A 25,174-nucleotide genomic window follows, 5' to 3' on the forward strand; every position below is an offset into this window, starting at 1 on the left:
TCTTGACGATGTCGGTATTATGACAAACCTGGATGATATGTACCTTGCTCCACCCACGGATGGACCTGCTTGCTGATCACCACGACTTTTCATCCTCTCGTACTAAGCTGTCCATCAGTCGACAGCACGCCGAGGCCAATTGATCTACGGTATGTACCCCGCGCGGAAGAGACACTTCCGTCTTGGAGCCCTGGAACCTTTTGTATCTTGCTATGCCGTGCAAGCAAGCACATCTTGGCAATTTAAGCGCTGCATGCGAGGCGACAATCGACTTCCCCAAAGATCCATGCCCTCGTGTTCGCTCTGGATGATATGTATGCCATATGGCAAGTCATGTCTCCCGGCTGCCAATTCCGAGGCAGGGGGGTGGGGAGGAACTTGCGTGGACGGTGCACTTAGTCGTCTGGAATCGCGTCTCCGGAACCCGAAACTCCAGACTGGAACGCCCCACAAACCGATGCTCGACGTGGTTCGATTCGGGAAGGAGAATGGAATTGCAGCAGAATGTATGGACGTCTGGGGTACCACAGAGGTATAAAATATACAAGCCTCGCAATATAGCTGCGGAGTTCCACTCGCCACTGTACTGTGGGGTGCATGGAGATCAATACCGGCAAGCAGAGAAGCGTAGGTATGATGTACACAAGGGTATCTTTTGCGTTTCTTGGGTTCTCGTGTAGGGATTCACTGCGCTTGCAGCATACCGAGATCGGTAGGTTAGGCCCATAACGATGTTTCCTACGACAATTAATCCCGACGACGGTACTGGTCCTTCCTACGGTACTCGCCCTTTGCACTACCACTAACCCCAGCCGATAAAAAGCTCAAGTGGATTCGAGACTGAAGTGAGAAAATCCACTATACCGGCAATGTTACAACTGCGGGTCTCTACTTGTTACCAGTATCGCAGTGGTACATCCTCTCACTTTTTTTGCTTGCTACATCGCCTGTAGACCGATCCCCTGTCGACTTGGCCAGCATATGCGGGTTTGCAGCGGTCGCCCACAACCATATCTCGACCTCAGCCGACGTGCCGCCTGCTGGTCGGGGGTGTATACCACCGGGATCAGCGTTGGTGACGACTCTTGTTCTCGCCAGATGGCTCAACGTTGACATTTCGCTAATCCCCAAAAGCGTGCCCTGTGTGTTGGATCAATCGAACGAGTTGGAACGCGATTGCAAGCGCCTACTTTCGCCCTTAACGCGGGAACGACTGAAGCGAAAGTAAAAAAGCAATGCCTACACAATCCGTCCACCGGAGGATCATCGACGGGCCATATTCATCGATAGAGTACCCGCCAGGCTCGCTGCATTCATCGGGGCTGAGGCATTCGCCACCACAATTTGACCAATCTATAGTATATGTCTGCCTGCATCACCGTCTGGTGCGCATCGATAGAGTTACCCCAGAGCTGCGATGTTGCAAAGAAAGATGCGGTAGCTAGCCGTTGCCGCCTATTCGGTCGTGAACCGATATCTCCAGTCCCAATTGGAAGACGAAAGGCGGGGAAGCCGGGATGGTGCTTGGGGAGGGGTGTGTGGGAAGGTTGTGTTGGATATTTTGAAACGGTTATAAAGTATCACTGCCGTCCGTCCGTCCCCATCTCTCTGGCCTTCGTCTTTTACTTTGCACTCGGTCCTTTGTTGCACCAGTGGTAGCAGTGATGGTACGCCCTTCAACTCCTCCCACAGTGATGAACGAGAAATCGGACGGGCCGATGGAGGAAGTCGATATCGACAAAGCACCGGTCTCGCACATCGAGAAGGCCCGCTCGCACGAAGAGCCTACGGATTCACAAGGAGAGTCGCGAATGACGAAGGCGAAATGGCTAGCCTGTATTGCACTCGGGCTTTCCTACACCACCGCCTTCCAGCAACATGCGTGCACGGCTACGATCCTGAAGCACATCGATGATGCGTTGGGACCCACCGCTCACTACAATTGGATGTTGTCGGCCTACACCATCTCCGTGGCTGTATCCCTTCCGCTTGCCGGCGGTCTCTCCGATATTTTTGGACGACGATACTTCTTCATTGCCGGGTGCTTCGTCTCTCTGATCGGAACCATCGTTGCCGTGTCCGCACAGAATGTGCCGACGGTGATTGCTGGCATGGCCCTCAAGGGAGTTGGAGGCGCCAGCCAACAGCTCGCGTAAGGCCCCAAAGACTGGCGATCGAAGCAACCACTGATGATACGCAGACTGGCTGCAGTAGCTGAGTTGGTACCGAACAAGCATCGTGGTCATGCCCAGGCAGTCTTGGATATCTTGGTTCTACCATGGACCATGTTTGGTGCCCTTACCGGTAAGCTTCATGGTTGGTACGGAGTGTTCGTCGAGCTGGGCTGATGGAGTCAGGCAACGCGATGGTCAAGTATCAGGCTTTGAGTTTCAGAATCAACTGGTATCTCGGTATCGGTCTCAACGTTACCAGTATCGTCACCGCGTACCTCTGGTACCACCCAGTATGTTCTTCGTCTGCCCGTTCGCAAGCGATCATGGCTGATCTTATCCATCTAGCCGGCGTACATCAAGATCGAGGGCAAGAGCCGACTACGACAGCTCGCCGAGCTCGACTGGATCGGCATCTTCTTCCTCGCTGTAGGCATCGTCCTTACGCTCATCGGAATCGCCTTCGGTGGCGTTGAGTTCCCGTGGAAGCACGTCGGAGTGATCCTCCCCATCATCCTCGGCATCTCCTCTCTCATTTGGTGCGGCGTGTGGGAGTGGAAATTTGCCCCTCGTCCCTTCCTCGCCCATGAGCTGTTCAAGAATAAGGGAAGAACCTTTTCTTTGATCCTCGTGATAACGTTTGTCGCCGGCATGGGACTGTATGCCGCTGCCGCGTTCTGGACGCAACAGGTACAGGGCATGTGGGATAGGGATCCAATTCGGATCGGTGTCTTGACTATCCCCGGAGGTTTCGGCGGTGCAGGTTGGTTCCCGTACCCATGGGATAGGTAGCTAGATGGAACTAACACCAGGCAGTCGGCGGCTTCCTGGCGGGTATGTTGATCGGCAAGCACTGGATCTTCAAAACCAATCTTTGCCTCGTCTACGGCGCCACCATGAAGATCATTGCCGACGGCTTCCTAACCACACTCACGCCGGAGACGGTCCCGCGGGCACTCGGCCTCGGCTTCATCTCGATGATCGCCACTGGGTGGACCTCCGTGTCCCTGATCATCTGTGTGCAGCTAGCCTGCGAAGACCGCAACATCGGGCTTGCCACGCTGCTCTGCGGGTGTGCACGCGCCATTGGCGGCAGTGTCGTCGTCACCATCTACTCATCGCTTCTCACAAACAAGATCGCCGACGACTCGGGGCCGCGCGTGGCGAAGGTCGTTGTGCCCCTCGGCTTTAAGATCCCGTTACTGCCGAAACTCATCGGATACCTCAGTCACGGCGACGTTCGCCACGCTGCGGCGCTGCCCGGAGCTACCCCGGGGATCATAGAGGTGGCGGCTAAGGCGCTGCAGTGGTCGTGGTCTGAGGCTTTTAAGTATCCACCCTCCCCCCCGATCCTTTAACGAAGGAACGCAACTAACGCGGTAGAAAGGCTGGTTTACATCTCGGCAACGGTATTTGCGGGACTGTCCCTGGCCGCGGCGCTGTTTGTTCAGGACGTGAGCCATAATATGACGGATAACGTTGCGGTAAGGTTGGCGAATGAGAAGGAGCGCGTCAATACTGTTGATGCGTGAGGATGTGCGCTTTCAAGGAGGGAGATGCGCACGACCGGAAATCTGATGGTTGATGGTTGATGATTCACGACGGCTTTTTGTTTGTATCTGGCATTGGGCAGCGGGCTCGCATGTGGGACAACGTGGAGGAATATGTTGCAATTGAAATGAGAATCACAGTCTGCAAACTCGTGGGTACTTCTGTAAACAATACGTCTGATACCTAGGCTAGTTACCCAACACGCCCGAGTCACCCCCTGTAATGTAGTGTAGTGTAGTGTGAGGGTTGTGGGGGGGGTCGACGGCATGAGAAAGTTCGGAGTACTCTAAACTTAGTGAGCTGGGCACGAAATCTCTGTTGCAGAGCGATGGGGGGGGGGGGGGGGGGGTCCAGCGGTGCCGTGTGCTCTCTCAACCGTCTATGATGTATCTACTCGCTGAAGCAATAACTGGTCTTTAGACAAGATTGGGAACTTTCGTACTTCCTCCATATGTGCATACGTCCGATGTGAGTTCCATCCGTCGAGTGACACTGTGACACAAGCTTCTTGGGAGCTATATCACGTGCCCACTCGCAAGGTATGTAGTACGTGTCTCTAACGAATTCATCCCGAATCCACGCACGCCCGCCTCGCCGCTCACACACCCCGCCTCACTTCACGCCTCTACATATCCCCACCCGACCTCGCCTGTACCTGCACCTGCACGCCCACCCGCCGTCGTCGGCAAACACGCTCCCCCACCCACAATATGGTGCACCCCTTCCCCCTCTCTATCAACCCAGACCAGCCAGCTCTCTGCCCTAACAGCTTAGCTAACCCCCCCGCCGTCTTGGCCTTATAGAACTCGCTCTTCAACTCTGCCCTAAAACAGACTGCATCACTGCAGCGGGACCTCTCGGCGCTCGTGGCATCGCCGGCAACCGCGTCGCCAGCACTGCAGGGGCAAATCTCGGCGTCGATTGCGTCGCTGTCGCGCACGATCGCCGACTACGACGCCATGGCGCGCCGCGAGCTCATCCCCGCAAAGAAGGAGAAGGCCGAGCTGCGCGTCAAAAATTTCCGCAGGGAGATGGCCGAGTACCGTGCGCAGTTCGAGAAGCTGAAGGCCGAGAGGGAGCAGGTGGTTGGTTTTGGCCTGATTCCGATAGAGGGGAGAGGGGGGTGGGGGAAGGGAAGGGGAAGGGGGGAAGGTGGCTGACGATAAGTGCGAAATACAGGCTCATACGGTTGCGCGCGGAGAACTGCTGGGTCGGAGAGGTCACTCGTCTGCTACACCTGAAAACCCGTATGCGAACAGCACGCACGCGCGGTCGTCGTCGAATCCGTTTGGTCCGGCGCCCGGGGGAGGGGGTGGTGGTGGGGGGAACGTGTCGATTTCGCAGGAGGACCATACATTCCGCGAGCGGGACTTCCTGTCGCGGACGGATAACCAACTAGATGAGTTCCTGGACCGGGGGAGGGCGGTGCTGTCGGATCTGGCGGAGCAGAGGGGCATGCTGAAGGGGACGCAGAAGAGGCTGTATGGCGTCGCGAATACACTGGGAATCAGTGGCGATACTATCCGTATGATCGAGCGGAGGGCGAAGCAGGATAAGTGGTTCTTCTATGGCGGTGTACTGGTGTTCTTTGTGTTTTGTTACTTCGTTTTGAGGTGGCTTGGTTAAGGTGGGAGGGTTGCGGGTGGGAAGGGCGAGTGAGATGGTGAGATGGAGCGACTACATAGTACCTATACCAATAGTGGAAAATCAGTTGCAGCTATGGATCATCAAAAGGTGAAGGCTTCGACCTTGGCATGGCAAATCGCCATGGGAAATTTACATCTCTTGGGATTTCCCGTATACCCGTATCCACTACACACAGTGACTTTTTCACGTGTGGTTTGGCATAACCAACCGTGAAGAGATCTCACCATCACTACTAGTAATGGTCATGATTGCGAGTCTGGCGAGTATGATGTACCTCGGCAGGAGGGTAGGATGTGCGGAGCCACATCTTTATAAACGGCTTCTATAGAGTTCAAGTTCTGCGCACCAAACGGTGGAGAAGAACCATATCTAGGCTATGGCGAATCCAGCTCCTCCCACCGCCCGCAGGCCGCACTCCATAATGCCGATCCCCGCCTCCTCCCTATCCCCCTCCCTATCCTCATGCCGGGATCTCATCCACCAGATCCCTCATCCACATTGCATTGCCACAACCATCAGACCAGCCTCTTATAACCCACCATTCAACTCCAACATTCCCCACAGTGATTGCCCCAGCTCACTAAACTCCTCATACTCCGATCCGCCCCCTGTGCAGTATAACCTCCAGGGTGGCGAGTGGGGTGATGTTAACCTCCCTAGACATCACACGCAGTATCCGCCCCCGCCCCTCACCCTCCACAACTAGCCGCAGTCATAGGTGTGTGTTCTGAGAAAAAAATATTCACTGTCAGAGGAATCAGAAACATCGTAACACCTCGCTGGATTGCCACCTCTACCTCTGGATATCAAGACATAAAAGTACACACCAAAAAGCCAAATAAAACACCCAAGCGGAACATACACATTGCCAAAACTCATCCCACTCGTCATAAGGTCCATCCCCGTCATCTCCATCATAAAGTCGTACAGACAGAAAACTCCAGTGCCGCGCCCAAACGCAACAAATAAACGAAAACGAAAAAGAAAAAAAGAAGAAAAAAAACTCCAGCAGTAGTAATTCCATTCCCATCATTAGATCGTGTCCTTCAATTCAAACCCTCAAGAATTTCGAAAACGCCTTCTTGAAGAACCCGCCCTTCTCCGCAGAGCTTTCCTCAGCATCGCTAACGCCCCTCTTGTTGCGTTTCTCCGTCGTGGTGGGATCCGTTTTGCGTCTGGGTCTCGTCCTTGGCCTATCTCCGCGCTCGCCCTTGTCCCTGTCGGACCTGTCCTTGGCCCCTTCCGTCAGCGCCCTTTCCCTGCCCGTGGCCACCACCTCCGGCATCGCCGGCCTTTCCCGCTCCTTGCCCTTCCTAAGCCTCTCGTCCACAGGACTGAGGTAACCCGGGTCGATGCCCTCGCCGGGAATCTGTCGCCGCGCGCGTTTCGCCTCCTTGCGTAGCCTGTACTCCTCCTCTTCTTCGGGGGTAGAGAAGCTCTTGCTGCGACTCCTGCCCGCCTTCTCTCGCTCCTTCGCTTTCTCCTTCTTCCCTTCGGATGAGAGAGAATGCCCACTATCCTTCAGCACCTCTTCCGTCCGCGCCTGCTTGCGTGCTTTCCGCTCCGCTCGACGAGCCTTGTGCGCGAGCTCTGACGCCTCCAGCTCGTGCGCAGACGGTTCCTGCAGAAACGACGAGGGACCTGCAAACTGCGGGACTGGTGCTTCGAGGTCTTGCTGCAGGTGTTCAGAGGGCGGGTGGGCTACCTCTTCTGGCTCAAAAGCTATGGAGGCAGTTGCAGGTACGACCTCCGGTTGGATTTGCTGCTCCATGGCAACCGGAACTGGCACTGGACCGTTCGAACGAGCGGCAGTTTTGGCAGCCTTACGGGCTTTTCGTTGCTCTCGGTCGTCTGTGGGAAGTTAGCAACACGAAATCTGCACGGAAGTAGGTTGTTGCAACGCACCATCATCCGGATGTCTAGACTTTGAGCGTGACTTCTTCTCTTTCTTTTCCTTCTCTCGGTCCCCCTTATCCTTGTGTCGATGACGTCGCTCCTCCTTCGCTTCATCCGACCCGTGCTTTTTTCTGCTACGATGATGGCGCTCTTCAGCGACCTCGGACCCGCCAGACACGTGACGGGACAGCGATCGCACTCGGGTCTTGGATTTGTGCCGATGCTCTCTAGGCTCGGCATCAGTCTCATCGACCGGGTTTTTCGATCTGTGTCGGCGGTGTCGTGGTTCCTCCGCGCCCTCTTCGTCCTCCATGCGCCGTTCTCTGTGACGCCGACGTCGTCGCGACTCTCGTGCCTCCTCCTCAGGGAAGCTGGATTGCGGTACCGGCGGCTCTTCGTCGACTGCAACACCAGCCATGTCAGGGCGCAGGTCCTCGGCGGGATGCCTGGAGCCAGATCTCGCTCTAACCCCGGGCGACCTGGTCCTAGACCTACTCCTTGACAACGCTCTAACCACCTCAGCGCCATTCTTCAATCCCAGTATTCCTGCTGCCTTTCTTGAGATGCGTCCTTCGCGTAAGTCCTCCGGCGGAGGCATATCGGCCTCGCCCCTGCTCGGCCGCTTCTCCCGCTTCTCCTTCTTGTGCTTCCTTTTCCGCTCCGCTTTCTCCAGGGGAATCTCGGGATCAACGTCGGGGATATCCAACATGTCGTCGGGTATGTGGACAGGTTCGGGCATGGCATCAGGTACTGCCAGCGATTCCTCCTCGCGACGCTTCCTGTGGCGCCGCCTCTCCTTCGCTGCAAGCTCAGGCTCCATTCCCAACAACACCTCTGCTTTCTTCGACGACTTGCGACTGGAGGGCGTGGGCGTGTACGGTTCTAGCGGTATCGACGGTATCGGTTCTTCGTAGGCTTTGTTGTCACGCTTCCGTTTGACTTGCGAGCGAGTATCGGAAGGCGACTCTCCTGTCTCGATCGCGAGTTTCTCCGCTGCCTTCTTCGCCTTTCGTGCGGCGCGCTCCTCGGGTGTTTTGTGGCGACGTCTCCCTTCCTCTGGCTCGTCGTCGCGATGATGTCGCGACTTGTGGTGCCGAGGCTGCTGCGCGACTTCTTCCTCTTCCTCGGGCTCTTCTTCGGCGGCGGCGTGCGACAAGCCGTAAATCTCCTCAGCTGTCTGTATTCCAGAGGGTACACTACGTCCACCAGCGTCGTGAAATTCTTCGTCGTTAAATTCTTCCTCGTGAAATTCTTCGTCGGGCGGTAATTCGCTAGGCATAGTGGTCTCAGGGGCGGGATCAGTGGCGATGTCAGTGGAGACAGGCGCAGGGGGAATGGCGGTGGGTTCGTCCGCCATTTTGATTGGTGGAGCTGCCGGGTTGGGGATAGCGTCGGGGCTTGTGATTGGTTGCCGCGCGGGGTAGTCGGGGTCAGCTGGGTTTGGAGCGTCGAATGTTGCAGCTGAAAAAGAAACAACAGTCGGCGGACTTGCGATCACAAGGGGTTCTTCGGTAATCAGTGTTCCCTCTGCCCCCTGTGAAGTTTCTGTCTCGTCCGCTGTGGTGGCGAGTTCACGATCCTCAGAATGTCCGTGCGCAGATGTTTCGTCGTCGGCGTCGGTGTCGACGTCAGCCTTCCCTAGTGTTTCGTCGTTTTCGTCTGGCGCACTCTCTGGCGTCGCTTCGGCTACAAAGACGACAGGGAAGGAAGGCTCGGGCTGTGGTTCTGGTTCCGGCTTGGTGTGTGGCGCCGAAGGATCTTCGTCCTCCGCGTTCGCTTCGACGGGTTGTTCCTCTGGCGCGGACTCGGGCGTGGACTCGGACTCGGGCCCGTGCTCGGGCTCGGGTTCAAGTTCGGCTTCGGGCGCAGGGGCAGGTGCAGATGCAAGCTCGGATTCTGGCGCAAGCTCAGGTGCAAGCGCAGGCTCAGGTACAGATGCAAGCTCAGGTTCGGGCGAAGGTTCGCGCGCTGGCTCTGGAGGAGTGTCCGGTTCGTCCGCAGGCGGTGGAGTGGAGGAGTGAAGGTCAGTTGGATGCGAAGGCTGTTCGCCCTCCTGGATGGGTTCTGCCTTCTCCTCTTCTTCTTTTGTTTCAGTGGCTGTTGGTCGCACAAGGAGGGTAGGTTAGCCCAGAAGGAACGAAAATCCGGATTCGATGATCCTGGTTGGTCTAAAAGGGAGTCGGGGAAAGGGCCCGGAGGAGGGGCGTGACGATGGGATTGAAGGAGGGGGATGGGCTGGCGATGGTGGTGATCGGTACGATAGAGTAGGATGGTACACGATACACGATAGAGTACTCGAGCAGACAGAAAAAGAGAAAGAAAGCGGGGTCTTCAAGCAATCAAAGCGTATGAAGAACGGTAGTGGTACGCATGGAGCACAACGAGATAGAGCGGTAGGGCGGTGGAGTAAGAAGGACCGAAGAGAAAGAAGATATGTTACTATTACTGACCTGATGCCTCTTCCGAGACTTCTCTGGCTTGTTCCTCAGTGGCTTCTCTGGCTTCTTCGTGCTCTTCTGCAGCTACTACTGCAGTAGCTTCCTCTTCTTGGTGTTGAGGATTATTGTGCTCCTCTTCTTTGTCGTGGTCGTCGCTGTGGCCCTCGTCGCGGTTGGGGTTGTCGCCTTCGGTTGGCTCAGCTGGAGGCGGGGGCGGAGCAGAAGGTTCTTCACCTTCTTCCTCTTCTTCGACGCGAACTCCCCCCACAACACTGCCATCGTCGTGGTTATCCTGACCGTTCTCCTCGCCGTCCTTTGGGCATTTCTCGGTTACCTCGATGCCTCCCCCCTCTTCGGCAGCTCGACATTCATCCACTACTACTCCTCCATCATGTTCTCCTCCTCCTCCTTCGACTTCTCCCGCTGATTCTCTAGGCCCTTCACCTTCGGCGTCTCCAGCCACAGTCTCCTCCGTCTTCTTCTCTTCCTGCTGCTCGCCTTGGCCCTCGCCCTTGGCATCGTCGAGCGCTGCTGCTGGCCGGTCGTTCTCGTTGCTGTCATCACTGGCACAGGTGTCCACCACGTCGCTGCCAGTAGCAGTAGCAGCAGCAGCATCATGTACCACTTCTGTAGCGCCAGCATCACCAGCGATGTCGGCGCCGTTCTTCGCTGGCTGCTGTTCCTGGTCTGGAAGTGGCGTCGCATCGTTCTCGCGCTCCTCCCCATTCGTGTTCTCGTCGGACGCCGACGAGACTTCACTCCCATCGACCACCTTTCCGTCCTCGGTCAACTCGAGCTCAGGGAGCTCCACCAGATCGCTGCCCATAGAGTGCGCGAGTATTTGTATGTATCGCCAGCGAACTCAGCAGCAGCAGCAGGCAGCAAGCAAGCAAACGGTAGGGGGGGGGCGGTGTATGTGGCGGCAAGCAGGAACCAGATCAGAAACCGAACGTGGCCGTTGCAGTGGAGCTCATCTCAAAACGCGGAAATCGAGCAGAGAGGGGATGGTTATTGGGTGTAGCGGAGGGGGGAGGAGTGGATATTGGATTGGAGGGGTAAAAAGGGCACTGGAGAAGAGACTGGACTGTCTTGTCGCTCTGTGCTGTGTGTGGGCGGGTTGGGGGGGGGGGGGGGGGGGGGGGGGGAGATCAAACCGAACTGGATGGAATGCGGTGAATCGCTGACTGGTGATTATTGCGGTAAGAAGTATTTTTTTCATATTATTTTTTCCCTACTGCGCGGTGCTGCTGCTGCTGCTGCATGCGAGGTAAGTGAGGCGGTAGGTGTTGCCAGTTATTGGGCCACGTCGATGCTGGCGATGGGGCCAACCCGGGAACATCCTGATTGGCCGGGCACATCGAAACACAACTCTCTCACTTATCTCCGCCCCTCTCGCCTACTGTCAAGGAGTTTTTTTTCTTCTCGCTTTCTTCTTTGCTTTCCTTTCCTTTGTTTCCTCTTTGACGCCGTGGAAGAGCGATTGTGAAGAGTTTATGCGATCGTGGGACTGGCCGTCGGAAAGCTACCGTGGGGGACAGTCAGCTACCTAGACGCTTTTGATCACAACTGCAGAAAGAATCGTTTCGCCGGCGGCTTCCCTGGCGGGCCGCGGTCATGCTCGGCCGCGCGCGCGACGGCTCTCCCTCCCGCCCGCCGCCAACCAGCCAACCGAGGAAGAGTCTGCGGCCCCTGAAGACCCTGACAGGAGGGCACTCTATTTGAGTTGCGCAAGGCCCGAGCACACTCTATTTGTCTACATACTCCGAGTACCGCACTGTGCAGACATACGCACTCAATCTACATATCAATCCATTCTTCGCAGTATCGCAGGGTCGGCATGGTATGGGTATGGCAGTCGGGTTATCTTCCCCGCGCCTGCGTGCATGTTTGTCTGCGTATGTAGGATCTGCATGCGATAGCGACGATCGCGTGCATCCGTCACATGCGTAGATACTCTACATGCTCTTGTTACCCAACGGAAACAGAACTGTCTTTGCTTTGCCGCTGTCGCTATCGTCTAGAACAATGCCTACCATGCAACGGCCGGTTGTTTTTGTTTTTTTGTCCTGTCATTCTGTAGATAGAGTAGGTATTCGACCGTTTCCGATCACGGCAGTATCCACAGCCTACAGGAGTCCCTACTTGCCTCCGCCGATGCCCGTCCTCATCTCCGCTCAGGGTATAGAGATGATGACGAAGGAAAGAAAGCAAATTGAAAAATCCGCACTTCAGTTACCAGTGCCGTGTTGCTCGTGACCCTCTGTAGAGAACCTGCCAGCTCGCCCGTTAACTCCTCCCTCTTCCCCCCTCTTCTTTTGCAAGCTGTGCGGTCTCCCGCAAAACAACTCCATATGAACTTCGGAATCCCGCTTCTTAATCCTCTGCCCCGTCTCCATCTCCACGCACAGAAAGGCCTAAGTTCCCGAGCCATCCCAAGTTTTCTCGGTACCGTGGATACTCTACCACCAGCGCCGCCCGGGCAGGGCCGGCCATGGGATTGTAGTAACGGTTGGTATGTACCGCGAGTTGCGCATTTCGGCCGGGGTCGGATCCCAGGTCCTCTTCTGGTGCTTTCGTCCGTGCGTGGTCGATTAGTTATCCGTGAGCCTGTTCATGCAAGCTTTCCGTTCACTTCCTCTCGGTGATGTCTCGCTTCACTACGGTTGGCTTAGCGAGGTTTCGCTCCACCAGCGGCGTAGAAGTTCGGCGCTTCGTTGGGATCCGTTGCTTTTAATGTCGGGCTCTGCCCGCGATTGTGTGTCGTGCTGTTCAAATTTCACCTCCCCCTTCGGTTCTTTTGCCTTGGTCGCGGCGGGGGTACGGGGTGACTGAGAATCGGGGGTACGGGATGTCCAAGAACCGGGACCACCAGCGCTGCCACTGCCGGCACCACCACCGTCGGGGGTCTCTCCCCCAAGCTCCATCCACGCATCAGCGGCCTCCCACGGGGCAATGAGTAGATTCGACGCCCCGGTAAAGACTGCGATCAACTGTCCGGCGGAGTCCGCGATGCCCGCAGTTACCAGTCGATTCTCCACGATCATTCTCTCGACCGAGACCACCGCGACGACCGGGCCGAGCAGGAACACGATCGCGAAGTGGGCACACCCGGCGGCGAACTGTACACTGAACACTTGGCGCGTCCAGAATAGTCCCTGCAGCGACCGGATCAGATTGTAGTCGCTCGGCCCGCTGGTGTAGTATGCGGCGCATGCCATGAGTATTACCGGGCCTTGCTGGAAACCCTTACGGGCGCGAACGAGGTGCGCAGCGAGGATCAGGGACAGCCAAGCGGCGAGGATGGCGGAGAGCGCTGTTGCCGCGCTGACCCAGGCCTCGTTCCCGCGCAGGCCGAAGGTGAACACTATTGCCAGGCGCTTGCCGGGGCACGCGGGCGGCGGCTGCTGCGTGCGCTGCATGCCCACCGCCCAGAACCACGCGCTGAACCACGAGTATACCTTTTTAGCTCTAGCGCGGGCATATTATATGTACTCCGGGCTGCAGGTCTCGTTCATCGCTATGACATTGAGCGGCAAAGTGGTGGGGCGGGGGAAGAGGAGTCAGTCGCTGTTTGTGAAGCTTACATACATCTTGACTGCATGCGCACTCGGCACTCGTCGCTTCATGATGACTGAGTGAGGGGGGTGTGAATGTGGCGAAGAAGGCGGTCGTTATCACTTGAGGTCTGTCGGCCTTGCTCGTTGCTATGTACGGTACGGTATCGGTGGTCGGGGGGCTTGGTTAGTGCATCCACTCTACCCCGCTTACGCTTCTCACTCGCATCTGGCGGTGTGCCATTCTCCCCCATTCTTCCCCCAGAATCTTCTACACAGTCAGATACTGTCGCTGAACTCCCTCCCCCTCCCCTCCTTCTCCACCTAGCGCTCATTCTAATCCACTGTCCACTGTCCACTGTCCAGAGGGTGTCCGGGAATCCGCTAGCTATGCATATCGACAGTTCCGGAAGTCGGCACGTAGGGGAGAATGGGGGCAAGTGCGAGTGCGAATGCAGAGTGGTGAGATGACAAGGAATCATGCGGAATCATGCCAGTTCACTCGTGTCCTGTCCAGACTCAGTCACTGTCGGACCACTTGTGTGTCTTCCGGTCTTACTATGGTTTACTAGAGTATAGATAGAGTGCGGCGGAATCTGTCGCTCGGTACGGCGTTAGTTAGGGCGGCAGTTAAGGCGGCAGTTAAGGCGGCAGACAGGGACGTCACCGTGGCGATTAGGGCGGCAGACTGGGTGGGTTGAGACAAGAGGCGAGTGATATAGTGTGTATATGTGTGTAGGCGTGAATGCGGGCCAGCCCATCTTCAAACATCAACACCACCATTCCCCACAGATATTCACTGCACAGCCAGTGCTATATCCACACCGAGGAGCGGTAGCAGAAAAGTTTGCAGACGATTCCTTTGCCAACTTCACTCCTCCAGGTTGGCGGCGGGATCAAGAGGAGAGCACACACTTCCTGTCGCTGACCCCTGTTTAGGTATTCTACTACAGCCAAGTAATTTAGTACCTGGCTCGGTGCAGCATCGTAATCTCCTCCGTCCCACTGCTTGGTCAAAATGATCTGCATAAGTAGAAGTTAGACACTTCTCAACTCGAGCACAGGGTCGAGTGCTAGTTTGTGGATATCGCGAGAAATCAGGACTGTCTTCAACTGTTGTCTGGATCAAGGTGATATACAGTATGTTCTTCCTTCAACTAACTGAGAGGTAGGAGAATTGAGCAATCCAGTTGGATAAATGTAGTCCGTGTGATCAGCTACGAGACCTACAGTGGTTCGACATACCCGTCTCGGAGCATCAGGACGTATTGCCCGTCACAGTTTCCACATCCGCAGCCGTGTTTCTTTGGGGACTCCACCATTCTCGCAGCCGTGGCTTCTGGTTTTCGGGCGACTTCCCAGGAGTGTTCGTCGCAGACGTCTCCTCCGTAGGTGTTGCCTCAGCCTCAGGCTTCTACCTGACAAACTTGTTCTTTGCAGGCGTTTCCCTCCATGTAGGCGTGCTTTTCGTAGGCGTCTTTCCCTCTTCATCAACTCTCTCATCCGCAAGTGTCTCCACCACCGTCTCCTCGGCCGCAGCCTTCACCTTCGCAGCAGCAGCCTCTTCTTCGCCGGTGTAGCCTTCTCCCCATCTCCTTCTCCTTCATCTCCTCCCTCTCCTTCTCCTTCAACTCCCTCTCCCCCTCCTTCATTTCCTTCGCCTCTTCCCTCTCCCGCCTCCTCTCTGCCGCCAGCCGCCTCTTTTCCTCTCCCGCCTCCTTAGCCAGCCTACGTCCCTCTTTTAGCTCGCTATCACGGCGCAGAGTAGAAAGGACCTCCGGCCACGAGGATTCGCAGCCACAGGGCAGCACCCAGCGGGCTTCGTGCGAGACGTCGCTGGGCGCGGCTTCCACGGCGCGCTCGAGGCAGAACTGGCGGGCTTTGTGACCGCACGGCATCAGGAGCGGTGGCTGCGAGATGGACACGGGATAGGGTGCGGGAAGGCAGTCGCACTGACCGGGTGCGGAGGCGGGGGCGGCATTGCTCGGCTGCGGCTGGGACATCGCTGTTGGGGGTTATATCTGGTGTTTTTGATGAGTGCGGGGTTTGTTCGTGTATGCTTTCGGACGTTAACGTAGCGGGTAATGATATATCCTGCTGCTGGTTCGAGTTGAGCTATACAATCGAGATGAAGCTGAATTAGTGAGCCGTGGTTCACTCTAGATCACTCGTCCCCGCAGTACTTGTAACGGAAAATCAACACTTTATTACAATTCAGTTGAACACCATTAGAAAGAGAGACCTCAATAGCCTCACCACCTCCTCCATGGGACTCCAGTTAACTCCCCTCATTACCATGAAGGCAAGTAAAAAACCTCTCAATCTCGCCACCTCCATGCCACAATCAACCAATGAAAAAAAGGATATCACCGACGTCTCTACCGCATTCAAAAAAAACCCACCCCCAGCCAGCCCACGAAAGCATGAAATCAAACTAAACATTTCTCAATCCCAGGTAATCATATGGATATATCAAGGAAGAACAAAGAAAATCAGGCGTGCAAGAAAACCGACAACGCAGGCAAAAAAAAATGAAAGGGTTTAGCACTGGTAGCAATTAGCATGAGCATATAAAGTCAGCTGGTATGATGACTTACCCCTGTGTCTAAACCAACAGTGCTTTGAAAGGTTCGGCAGCAGCTTTTCTTTCGCTGCGCTCAACAGCCAAAGCTGCAGGGATCGGCGGTGAACTTGACACGGCACTGCTTCCACTCCCGCTCTTCGCTCTTGGCACGGGCAAGAGCGCTAGTGGCGGAACGGGCAGCAGCGATATTGATGAACCTGAGATATGCGGTTCCGGCCGTATGGTCGAATTCGATGTTCTCGATGTGGCTCTTCTTGGGTAACTGCTTGTCAATCCAGCGAGAGATAAAGACAGCAGGGTATCTATTCTCCGGGAGTCCCATCATGGCTAGGCAACGGGTCTCATCATCTCTGAACGGCTCCAGAAAAGGAGTCGTAAAACCGTCCTTGACTTCTGGTGGAAGCTCTCGAGAGACCGAAAGCTTGAATCCCATCAAGCAGATCGGTTGACGCGCGTGCCAGGCAACAAAGCGATCCGCAGAGTCGGAATCTTTGAAGTAGACAACCGCCTTTTTATCTCCACCTTGTATAGGGGCTTTGAACATCACCACACTGTGAATAGCTCCTCCGTGGATCTCTGAAAGGATCCTTGGGAGCGATATATTCGGTGGGACTCCCTGGATAAAGACGCCCACTGCAGCTTGTCAGTTACTGGTAAACCCGGTAGATACAGTGATTTGGGAGGAATACCTTCTGTGCGGGGGACGGTTCTCTCCGGTGGTCTCAATTGTACCACCACCGTCTCTCCGGGACCACCGAAAAGTCGCGGTCTCGGGTGTCTCTGGACACCATCAGCCTTATTCCTGTTCTGTCCTCGATCGCCATTCTTGGCGGACGGCCTTTGCTGCCTGGCCGGTCGTGGTTGCTGCTCGGGCCAAGCGGCCATGTAACCGGTACTTCTAGGAGCGGCGGTGGGAATGGCGACGGGTGCGGCGGTGGGTGCAGCGGCGGGTATGGTGATGGGAACCGAGGCGGGAACGGCGGTGGACAGAGAAGCGGCAGTCAGGGTAGTGGCCGTTGGGGAAGCAAGGTTGGCATGAGGGCGAGAGCCAGGACGAGCAGCAGTGGGCTTCTTATTCCCGAAGATATCTGTGTCTTCTTCGCCCAAATCGGACCTGTCATATGCTTGCTCTTCTGAATCTTTACCAACATCAGGCGACTCCGTGAGCCGGTTATCGAACTCGGCTGGCTGCGAACCCCCCTGCTTGCTTCTGGAGCTGGGGAGTGACTGCAAGAGATCGTGAATCGGCCGATGCTCCATTTGAGTCGTATCCCCCTCATCTTTTGGAATACTATCCTGACAATTCGACACATCCTCAACTTCATCAACATCGGGAGCGGATGTGAAGATAACCTCTTCTTCGATGCTTGCCGTAGCGGTGGGTGTGGTGGTGGGTGCGGTGGTGGGTGTGGTGGTGGGAACCGAGGCGGGAACGGCAGTGGCCAGGGATGCGGCGGTCAGAGCAGTGACCGTTGGAGAAGCAAGGTTGGCATGAGGGCGAGAGCCAGGACGTGCAGCAGTGGGCCTCTTATTTCCGAAAATATCTGTGTCTTCTTCGCCCAAATCGGACCTGTTATGTGCTTCCCCTTCTCCATCTTTACCATCAGGCGACCCTGGTTGGTTATCGAACTCGGCTGGCTGCGAACCCGCCGGCTTGCTTCCGGAGCTGGGGAGTGACTGCAAGAGATCGTGAATCGGCCGATGCTCCATTCGAGTCTTAACCCCCTCCTCTTCTAGAATGCTATCCTGAAAATTTGACAAATCCTCAACTTCATCAACATCGGGAGCCGATGTGGAAATGACAGCTTCTTCAATGCTTGCAGAGCCACGACAATGACGACGGCGACGGTGGGCCTCATCGTTTGCGAAGCGAAGAACATAAGCGAGTCCCTTTCGTTTTAGGCTGCTGACATGTACCTCAAAAGAGTATCTCTTGCGTTTGAGGATTTCGGCGAGGGCTTGAAGAAGTTCTTCACTGGTTGTGAGGTCGATGTATCTGGTCTCCGTGGGGCCCGTAGTAGACGTCTTCGTGGCCTGAAGCCTTGGCGAAGAGACAGAGTCCACAAGAACATGCTTCGTCGAGGGTGCGGAGGAAGACGGAGAGGCAGTTGTAGAATGCATCGGAGTGTTTGAAGCAAAGGAAGCAGTAACATTGGTGCTTACGGGCTGCCGAACAGCTTGAGCAGGCTGTCGGTTATTGGCCGGGTCTACCGCTGGGAGCACGTGAGGCGGAATGTGTTCCGTCAGTTTGAGTGGGAGCGCCATGGTCGATCTTGATCTGTAGAATCTAAGGCGATCAGTAAAGGTTGCTCAGATTGTTCATGGATTCCAAGAAGAATATGGGAGAAGGGTGTATCTCACATCTTTCGAGTGCGAAACGGGAGAAGGAAGGAGGTTGTAATTGTAGAGGGGGAAGGACGTTGTACTTGTAGGGGGGGAAGAGGTCTGTGTTGCTGGTCACGGAGGAGATTGGGGAATGGAAGAAACGAGCAAAGAAGATGGGAGGTGAAAGCGAGAGATAGAGAGAAGCAAGTGTGAGATGTGGAAGAAAGGAGAGATAGAAAGGGTCGATGTTGTGTGGTTCTGGTAGCAGGGCTGCGAGTGTGGAAGGAAGCAAGGGGAGTGAGAAAGAGTGTTAAAGATCATTGAATAGCTCCTACGTGAGCCTTGATGTGCTTGTGTTGGTTCGTGCAGCCAGCAAGACTTCTATGTTCACTAGCCTTAGCCAAAGCATTAAATATCGAGAAAAAGAGACAGCGAAGAGAAAAAAAGAGAAAAAAAGAGACTGTGTCTGACGGCCACCGTACGCGGCGCACAACCATGAGTTACACTCATGCCGAGCGCCACCTCTAGTCGCGTATAAACAATCGAAAGAGCATCATCGGCAACGTCCTAGCAGAGCAATCGAAGAACACGGACGGTGTTAGAATGCAATAAGGCGATTAGGTGCCTGCCAACAAAAACGTCAACAAAGGGAAATAATAAAATAATTTCTGCACACTCCGTACACCGGCCTGGATCACCAGAATGTATGCATACGAGATGGTAAAATATCCTTACTTGCGGCCGAGTGTGCAATCGATCCACTCCAGCCATTCCTAGTCCTTAGGCCCGCATTCCTTTCCGCAATGGCGAGGTGCTCCTCTACCCCTTCACCATCGAAGGGCACTCTACACCAGCTAACCGTGCATCTTCCACCTCTTTTTGCATGGGCAGATAAAGCTGAAGGGGATCTTTCCATAGACTTCGGGTCTTCTTTGCCTTCTCAGTATTTTTCTCTCGCTTTCCCCTCCTTTCGTTCATGGCCCTATTATTCCTCTGATAAAAAGCCTGGTCTACTGAGATCGAAATCGAGAAAACTGTCACGGCTCACACCTATGGGTAGGAGAGAGAGATCTTTGGAGTCTATGGGTGGGAAACATTGTATGAATCCTTAGGTTAGATGGAATCGAGTGATCGATATTGGAAGGGTCGAACTCTCAAGGGTTATTGTGGAGAATCTAGTTCGATTTTAGGCTAGAGTTGCGTGGGAGCTATGTTTCCCAACTGCTGGTTTCTTACGCGACATCTGTACTCAATCAATTCAGTTCCCGTCTCAAGGCAACCCCCGTGTTCTTGTCAGGCCTCAGCTCATTTCCTGCCTCTTTCCTACTTCCTTAGCCCCGTCTGCGACCCATCAGTCATTGATTTCTACCCTTCGACCCCGGATCGTTACAGAAACAAGCCGGGAACGTCCCTGAGGTCGAACCATGATTTGATTGATGTGGAGGTGAAAGTATAGGAAATCGTTAGGGTCATTGGTGGACAAGGTGGATTGGGGGTGATAAGGGAGAGATGAGAGTCTGGTTGCGTTTGTGGTGGTTTAGGGGTTTTGTGGTGGTTTAGGGGTTTTGTGGTGGTTTAGGGGTTTGAGCAAACAGAACGACACCCGGTCTATATGCATGAGTCCCGAAAAAATTTAACGAAACTTCCAAAGCCGGTATTGTCCTAGGTACCCGATTCTGTCAGGTTTGTGTGAGGCTCTTCGTATACCCGCCCATCCAACAATGATGTGGACAACGTTACTGCCAGCCACGTCTTCGCGCTGTGTCATGTTGCATTCTCAGCGCAAACACAGCCGCACCAGCCACACCATCCACACGACGTCCGACCACTGGCCACATCATTGTTGGATGAGCGAGTATAGGTACATGAACTCATTTCCTCATTTATAAGACTGCAATTTGTAATATAAAGCTGGATTTTTGTTAAAACGCTAGAATCGACGCATTTTATTGGGGTATTTAGCCGAGTGACGAAGTAATGTATCGCAACTGATCGAGGTGCTATTGAGACGATGTAAGAACCGATATTCAACTATATACGCGTTGTCAACTCACTCATAGACTTCTCATCTCTTCTGGGAGTACTGCTATGTCTGAAATCTCCCTCCTCTGACGTATGGTGTTACTGAGGCACATCATTGCCTTCCCAGGCATACAAGTGTGACATCGATACTATATTGTGTGCTGGCGACCGCAACGCGAACCGAGACGGCTATGGGCATCATCCACTGACTCGAGCAGCGGGATGCACAAACAGCGATCTTGTATCAGATTACCAGTTAAAAGCCTTCCGTGCCTATGAAGTGGTCGGGGTATTTATTAACATAATGTTGATTTCCCGAGGAAAGCAAAGATTTATTCAAGCGTGAGAAGCCATCGCTTGGTCGACAGCAGGGAGTTATCTGTTTGGACAGTTATATTCCGTACATATCGGAATTGGCCTATTCGCAAACGTCCGGGGGAAATGCCGATTTATTGATATCGCATCGATCCTCGAATAACCAGAATGGGGTACAGTCTTGAGTCGGTAGTTATGTAGTTAGAGAACCCTGGTGCTTCGAAGAGGTGCTTTTAGCAGTCCGCACTCTAACTGATGCCCAAATGCCGGCATACACCAGTCCAGCATACACCAGTGTGTTCGGATTACGGGTTTGAATCCAGCTCAGATCACCGGATTGTTATCCAAGAGCATTCTTCGAGGTACATTCATATCAATTAGTGTATACTGATTCCTCTACGAGAAGTATGTTTCCGGCTACTTACGACAAACAGGAGTTGCCTGTTATCGAGTGACCTTATGATTGGCAATGCCGTGTTGCGAGCTATCTTTCTATCTTCATCTGTGACGCTCTCTTGGCTCATATTCTAAAAGTATACAGGTATGGCCGATGGAAATATACCCCACGGTTCTAGTCTTCTTCTTCCTGCAACTGGGTCTCTCCAAGGGTTTTATGTACCTATTTTAAGGGAGTGGGGACGGGTGAGTGAGCGCAGGTGAGTGAGCGCGGATAAGTGCAACAGCGTGAGCGCTAGCGGCTAGCGAGCGGCGACGAGCGGGCGTTTGAGCCCTAAGAATACAACATCTCTCCGCTAGCTTAGATTCTGCAACAACAAAATCAACAACCATCCGGATTGCTTCTCTTCTTCTTCTTCTTCTTCTTCCTTCTTCACCATCGGCAATTCACAGCTCCACTTGTGCCGCTTCAACTGCTCAACCTTCTTCTGCTCATCGCAACCTTCTTCTGCTCATCGCAACCACTCCCGCTTTTCGCTCATAACATCTTCCGTTTTTCGGCCACAACCTTTTCAGCTTTTCGACCACAACCTCTTCCGCTCTCAGAAAGTTTCCCGCTTATACTATTCTCTCTCAATCTCGCTACCTCCTCATACTTCCTTACCAAGAACACAATGTCTGTCTTTCGAGGTGTCGACACCGAGCCGCTCAGAAGAGTGGTTGAAGCATTGCGCAGAATGTCACCCACGAGTACTCCACTAGAGGCGAACCCGAGCCCCTCGGTCTGCTCCTTCATATCTGGACAAGATTATCTCCAGAACCGTTTCAAGTATGTTACCATGAAGTCTGAGCTTCAAGAACGGATCGACTGCCTCGAGGCAAAGAACGGAGCGTACGAAAATCAGATCGAGACTCTCCTCGGGGAGCTCAAACGATGTGAGAATGCGAAGTCCGCGCTGATGCAGGCCGAACTTAAGGATATCCACGAGAAGTACCACCAGAACTTCCGACAGATCGTCAACAAACTGGTAAACGACCTTGATGCCGAGCGCAAGAACATGAATGCTTTGCAGAAGTCGCTCACGGAGTGGCAGAACATTGCGAATGGAATGAAGAAGCTTCACGATACGCTCAAAGTGAAGCATCAACAGCTTCTGAACAGTACGAAAGAGGAGAAACTGCTTACGCAACAGCACAATCCGGAGCATTCTTCTCAGATTAGGGAGTTGCAGATCAAGGTTCACAATCTTCAGACGGATATCAGCAAGCTCAAGGCTCAGGAGAAGAACCAGAAGTACAAGTTCGGCGAACTAACAGCTCGGATTCTGACGCTGCAGATCGAGAAGAGCCGCCTTGCCGGTGAGATAGACGACCACCGTTTCGAGAACGATGGCCTCCTCAAAAATCAAGATTCTCTCGAGCAAGAGATTTCTCAGCTTCGTCTCGACCGAGCCCAGGAGCAAAAGCGTGCCGACTAAAAGTTTTCGCATCTTCGCGACGAGCATGAACGGCTTCGTGATCGTCTTAGGCTTGAGAATGCTAAGAGTTCTGGCAACAATCAACGTATCCTACGGGAGAAGGACCGCCTTGACCGGGAGGTTGAGGAGCTTCGTGAGGAGAAGTGTCATCTGAGTGGAGAAAAGGGCCTTCTTCGCTGCCAGGTGGATAGTCAGCGTCAAGAGATCGAACGTCTCCAGCTAGAGAATAGGCATTTTCTTGAAAAGGATGAAATTCATCGTCAAGAGATTAACGCATTGTCAGAACTGAATGAAGCGATTCTCCAAGAACGCAACGATGCTGAGGAGAGAAATACCGCGTTGTAAGTACTGGCTTCTCTTTAAATTGTGTTCCTAAGCTGACGACCCCCAAGCCGACAACAGATCGAACAGCTCAAGAGGGAGCTTGATAACTCACAAAACTCCTCCGAGAGGGATTTAGGCCACGAGAAATCTACGGATTCCGTTCCCAGACCCCAATGCAGTTCGGATGACAGTTTGCAAGCTGAATTGGACCGTATCCTTCCGGAACAGAAGATATACGCCCGGAACAACGGATCCGAGCATGACAGGGACAATGATGAGCCACGAGCCGTCCTACCGTCTGTTCCCCCTGCAGCCTCTAGAGAGATCAAGTACGCCGTGAATGCACACAACCGAGAGGAACCGAACGCTTTAACCAACGAGTCTGAAGGCAATGAAGGAGAGGACGAGTGTGACAATCCCGAGGGATCTGAGAACCTCGAGTCCGAACCAACAAAATCAGAACTGGAGGAGTTGGAAGGCCATGAGGAAGAACTTAAGGTTGCCAACGACGCGAGATGGAATAATATGCTAAGGCATTTGAATCGGTACTTCGTAACGACCGTTATTCCAATCGACGAGGCAGACTTGCACCCTGTCAATACTCCACCCGAGCCATGTCTGGAATTCATGGAGTGTATGGAGGATACCGACTCCCTCGCTCCTTCGGATTCCTTATCACAGTATCCGGGCTGGATTCCTTTCTCGGACGAAACGGCGCCGGATAAATTTGAACTGATCAGAGAGATCAAGTTCATTTCCGTCCCTGAAAACGTGTTTGATATCCGAAACGTTTTCAAGGGAATCTCGTGTGGTGTGGTCGAGTCGATCACCTACAGCAGAAGGAGACGGGAAATAGTGATACTATTTGTTGACCCGATTTGCGCCCGTGAGCAATATATAAGGCTCTTCAACCGTCCCTTGTGGCTCCCCGTGGCGGACGGCCACCTGAAGACTAGTCTCAACTGGGACTATTTTCATTGCCCCATTTCTCCGAGTCCTTTCAAGTGGACCAGAAATTCGGAGCCTGTGTCGGAGGAGCTGCGAAATGCTGTCTACCAGAATGGTGTCAGCCGGGCAGTGTACCTGTCTGGAGATCTCTCCGGCCTCTCGGTGGCCAAGGTCATGGAGGATGCCCTGTACCAGATAATGTCCCACACTGGTACCACTCGGTACCGGGCGTGGGACATTTTCGAGGTGGTAGAGTTTGTCGAGGAGACCCGCCAGTACCGCATCTTGTGTGCGGCGATTCTTTTCGCGTGTTACGCAAAAGAGGGACTAAGTTCCCACCCTGACTACCAGGGTATCGAGGTCGGTTTCGGTCTGGATCCCTGTGACCGGCACCAGATACTGGACGAGCTGCGGAATCATGTAGACCTGACGCCGGGCGAACTTGTGGCCAAGTTTGGCACCGCACTCTCTCCCGATGATTCGGACTGGCCCTGGGCCTTGCCTTCGATGAGGGAGAAACAGTCCGCGAAGTACTGGGCCTGGAAGCAGGCGAAACTCATCAGGGGCATCCAACCGACCCCGATATCGGCGCAACGTCTTGCGGACGTTGTGAACTCGACCACACTCCCATCATCCGATGAGGATATTGTGGCCGAGGAGAACGATCATCGGGGCGGTATGGTTTGAGGGGGGGTGAGGACTCTCGGGGGAGGGGACGACAGTTCCGGCGGAGTAGATTTTCGAAAATAATACGATAATACGATAATTTTTAATGACCATACAGTAAGCACTCAATATACTATGAGACATGACTGGATACTGACTTCTACGATAGTTACAAGTATGGTGGGGCGAGATACTATGCGTGAGCCATGTGCGGGCGAGAGGCACTGGGCACGTTTGTTCTGTTTTCGTACTAGTAGTTTCGGTTGGCAAGGGCGGAATCAAACCATTTTTACTCCATCATGGCTCTCTCGATATCGGCCAGTAGGCGAGTGATATTTAGTATTATGTAGGGAGAGGTGGTCAGACGTGAAGTAAAAGAGCAGCTTTAAGGAAACAGACTCCTACATATTCACCCAGGAGATCGCTCTGTGCCGGTTCCTCGGACATGAAAAGGTGCGGCTTCATCCCCATCGCTCGGCCATAGCATCCAAACCAACCCACCGCTCACTCCCCCAGCTTCTTCTAGAAAGAGGTGAGGTGTAAAAGAGGCGAGGAGGCGAGAGGAGAAGGAGGGCGGTGAGGTTGAGGAATGGGGTCCCACCACCGTTCCTTCGCACGCCCTTCTTCATGACATCACCTGACGAAGAGGCCGGGGGCGTAGCGAAATGTGGGGTGGAAACTTTCTTTTCCTAACTTTATTTCCTCAATTCGTTCTAAATATCTTTTAGGAATGCCAGGGCGGAGGGCAGCGAGGAGGAGCCACAGCGAGCTGCTGCGGACTGATGGATGTCGGGTTGGACAGTGGACATGAAAACGGTTTACAAGTATTTAGGAAGGCTATGACCTAATTAGGTCGCAA

At 54.1% G+C, this 25,174-nt stretch overlaps 7 protein-coding genes across 7 annotated transcripts; 3 read left to right on the forward strand and 4 right to left on the reverse strand.

The window, feature by feature from the left end:
- Positions 1-3,015: 3,015 nt before the first annotated feature.
- On the forward strand, positions 3,016-3,855 carry BZA05DRAFT_107082 (uncharacterized protein). Its single transcript, XM_051478527.1, has 2 exons — positions 3,016-3,501; positions 3,559-3,855. The coding sequence occupies exons 1-2, from the start codon at positions 3,068-3,070 to the stop codon at positions 3,701-3,703; spliced, it is 579 nt and encodes a 192-aa protein (XP_051343551.1). The 5' UTR covers positions 3,016-3,067; the 3' UTR covers positions 3,704-3,855.
- Positions 3,856-4,306: 451 nt separating this feature from the next.
- Positions 4,307-5,609, forward strand: BZA05DRAFT_107088 (snare region anchored in the vesicle membrane C-terminus-domain-containing protein; the record flags this gene model as incomplete). The annotated part of the gene is made up of 3 exons (XM_051478528.1): positions 4,307-4,435; positions 4,526-4,807; positions 4,902-5,609. Coding segments are annotated over 3 exons (858 nt in total), but the record flags the coding sequence as incomplete, so codon positions are not given.
- A 638-nt stretch (positions 5,610-6,247) lies between these two features.
- Positions 6,248-10,823, reverse strand: BZA05DRAFT_107111 (uncharacterized protein). The gene is made up of 3 exons (XM_051478529.1): positions 9,716-10,823; positions 7,275-9,362; positions 6,248-7,220 (listed from the first exon to the last, which is right to left on the reverse strand). Exons 1-3 carry the CDS (start codon positions 10,527-10,529, stop codon positions 6,421-6,423), a joined length of 3,702 nt encoding a protein of 1,233 aa, XP_051343553.1. The 5' UTR covers positions 10,530-10,823; the 3' UTR covers positions 6,248-6,420.
- Positions 10,824-12,371: 1,548 nt separating this feature from the next.
- On the reverse strand, positions 12,372-13,329 carry BZA05DRAFT_415200 (uncharacterized protein; the record flags this gene model as incomplete). Its single annotated transcript, XM_051485294.1, has 3 exons — positions 12,372-12,446; positions 12,484-13,161; positions 13,288-13,329. 3 exons carry the CDS (start codon positions 13,327-13,329, stop codon positions 12,372-12,374), a joined length of 795 nt encoding a protein of 264 aa, XP_051343554.1.
- Positions 13,330-14,756: 1,427 nt separating this feature from the next.
- On the reverse strand, positions 14,757-15,260 carry BZA05DRAFT_441110 (uncharacterized protein; the record flags this gene model as incomplete). Its single annotated transcript, XM_051486646.1, has 1 exon — positions 14,757-15,260. One exon carries the CDS (start codon positions 15,258-15,260, stop codon positions 14,757-14,759), a length of 504 nt encoding a protein of 167 aa, XP_051343555.1.
- A 598-nt stretch (positions 15,261-15,858) lies between these two features.
- Positions 15,859-18,492, reverse strand: BZA05DRAFT_107152 (uncharacterized protein). Its single transcript, XM_051478530.1, has 3 exons — positions 18,203-18,492; positions 16,531-18,119; positions 15,859-16,474 (listed from the first exon to the last, which is right to left on the reverse strand). Exons 2-3 carry the CDS (start codon positions 18,104-18,106, stop codon positions 15,915-15,917), a joined length of 2,136 nt encoding a protein of 711 aa, XP_051343556.1. The 5' UTR covers positions 18,107-18,119; positions 18,203-18,492; the 3' UTR covers positions 15,859-15,914.
- A 3,081-nt stretch (positions 18,493-21,573) lies between these two features.
- On the forward strand, positions 21,574-24,336 carry BZA05DRAFT_415203 (uncharacterized protein; the record flags this gene model as incomplete). Its single annotated transcript, XM_051485295.1, has 3 exons — positions 21,574-22,258; positions 22,643-22,718; positions 22,770-24,336. The coding sequence occupies 3 exons, from the start codon at positions 21,574-21,576 to the stop codon at positions 24,334-24,336; spliced, it is 2,328 nt and encodes a 775-aa protein (XP_051343557.1).
- Positions 24,337-25,174: the final 838 nt, after the last annotated feature.

Source organism: Tricharina praecox (assembly GCF_024521635.1).
Source record: "Tricharina praecox strain CBS 144465 chromosome Unknown BZA05scaffold_2, whole genome shotgun sequence".
Lineage (NCBI taxonomy): Eukaryota > Fungi > Ascomycota > Pezizomycetes > Pezizales > Pyronemataceae > Tricharina > Tricharina praecox.

Coding starts and splice junctions, on each gene's coding strand:
- BZA05DRAFT_107082 (XM_051478527.1), top strand. CDS start 3,068: ATGAAGATCATTGCCGACGGCTTCCTAACCACACTCACGCCGGAGACG. Junction 3,502..3,558: donor TCGTGGTCTGAGGCTTTTAA/GTATCCACCCTC, acceptor CGCGGTAGAAAG/GCTGGTTTACATCTCGGCAA.
- BZA05DRAFT_107111 (XM_051478529.1), bottom strand. CDS start 10,529: ATGGGCAGCGATCTGGTGGAGCTCCCTGAGCTCGAGTTGACCGAGGAC. Junction 9,363..9,715: donor AGTCTCGGAAGAGGCATCAG/GTCAGTAATAGT, acceptor TGCGACCAACAG/CCACTGAAACAAAAGAAGAA. Junction 7,221..7,274: donor GTCTAGACATCCGGATGATG/GTGCGTTGCAAC, acceptor AACTTCCCACAG/ACGACCGAGAGCAACGAAAA.
- BZA05DRAFT_107152 (XM_051478530.1), bottom strand. CDS start 18,106: ATGGCGCTCCCACTCAAACTGACGGAACACATTCCGCCTCACGTGCTC. Junction 16,475..16,530: donor AACCGTCCCCCGCACAGAAG/GTATTCCTCCCA, acceptor GACAAGCTGCAG/TGGGCGTCTTTATCCAGGGA.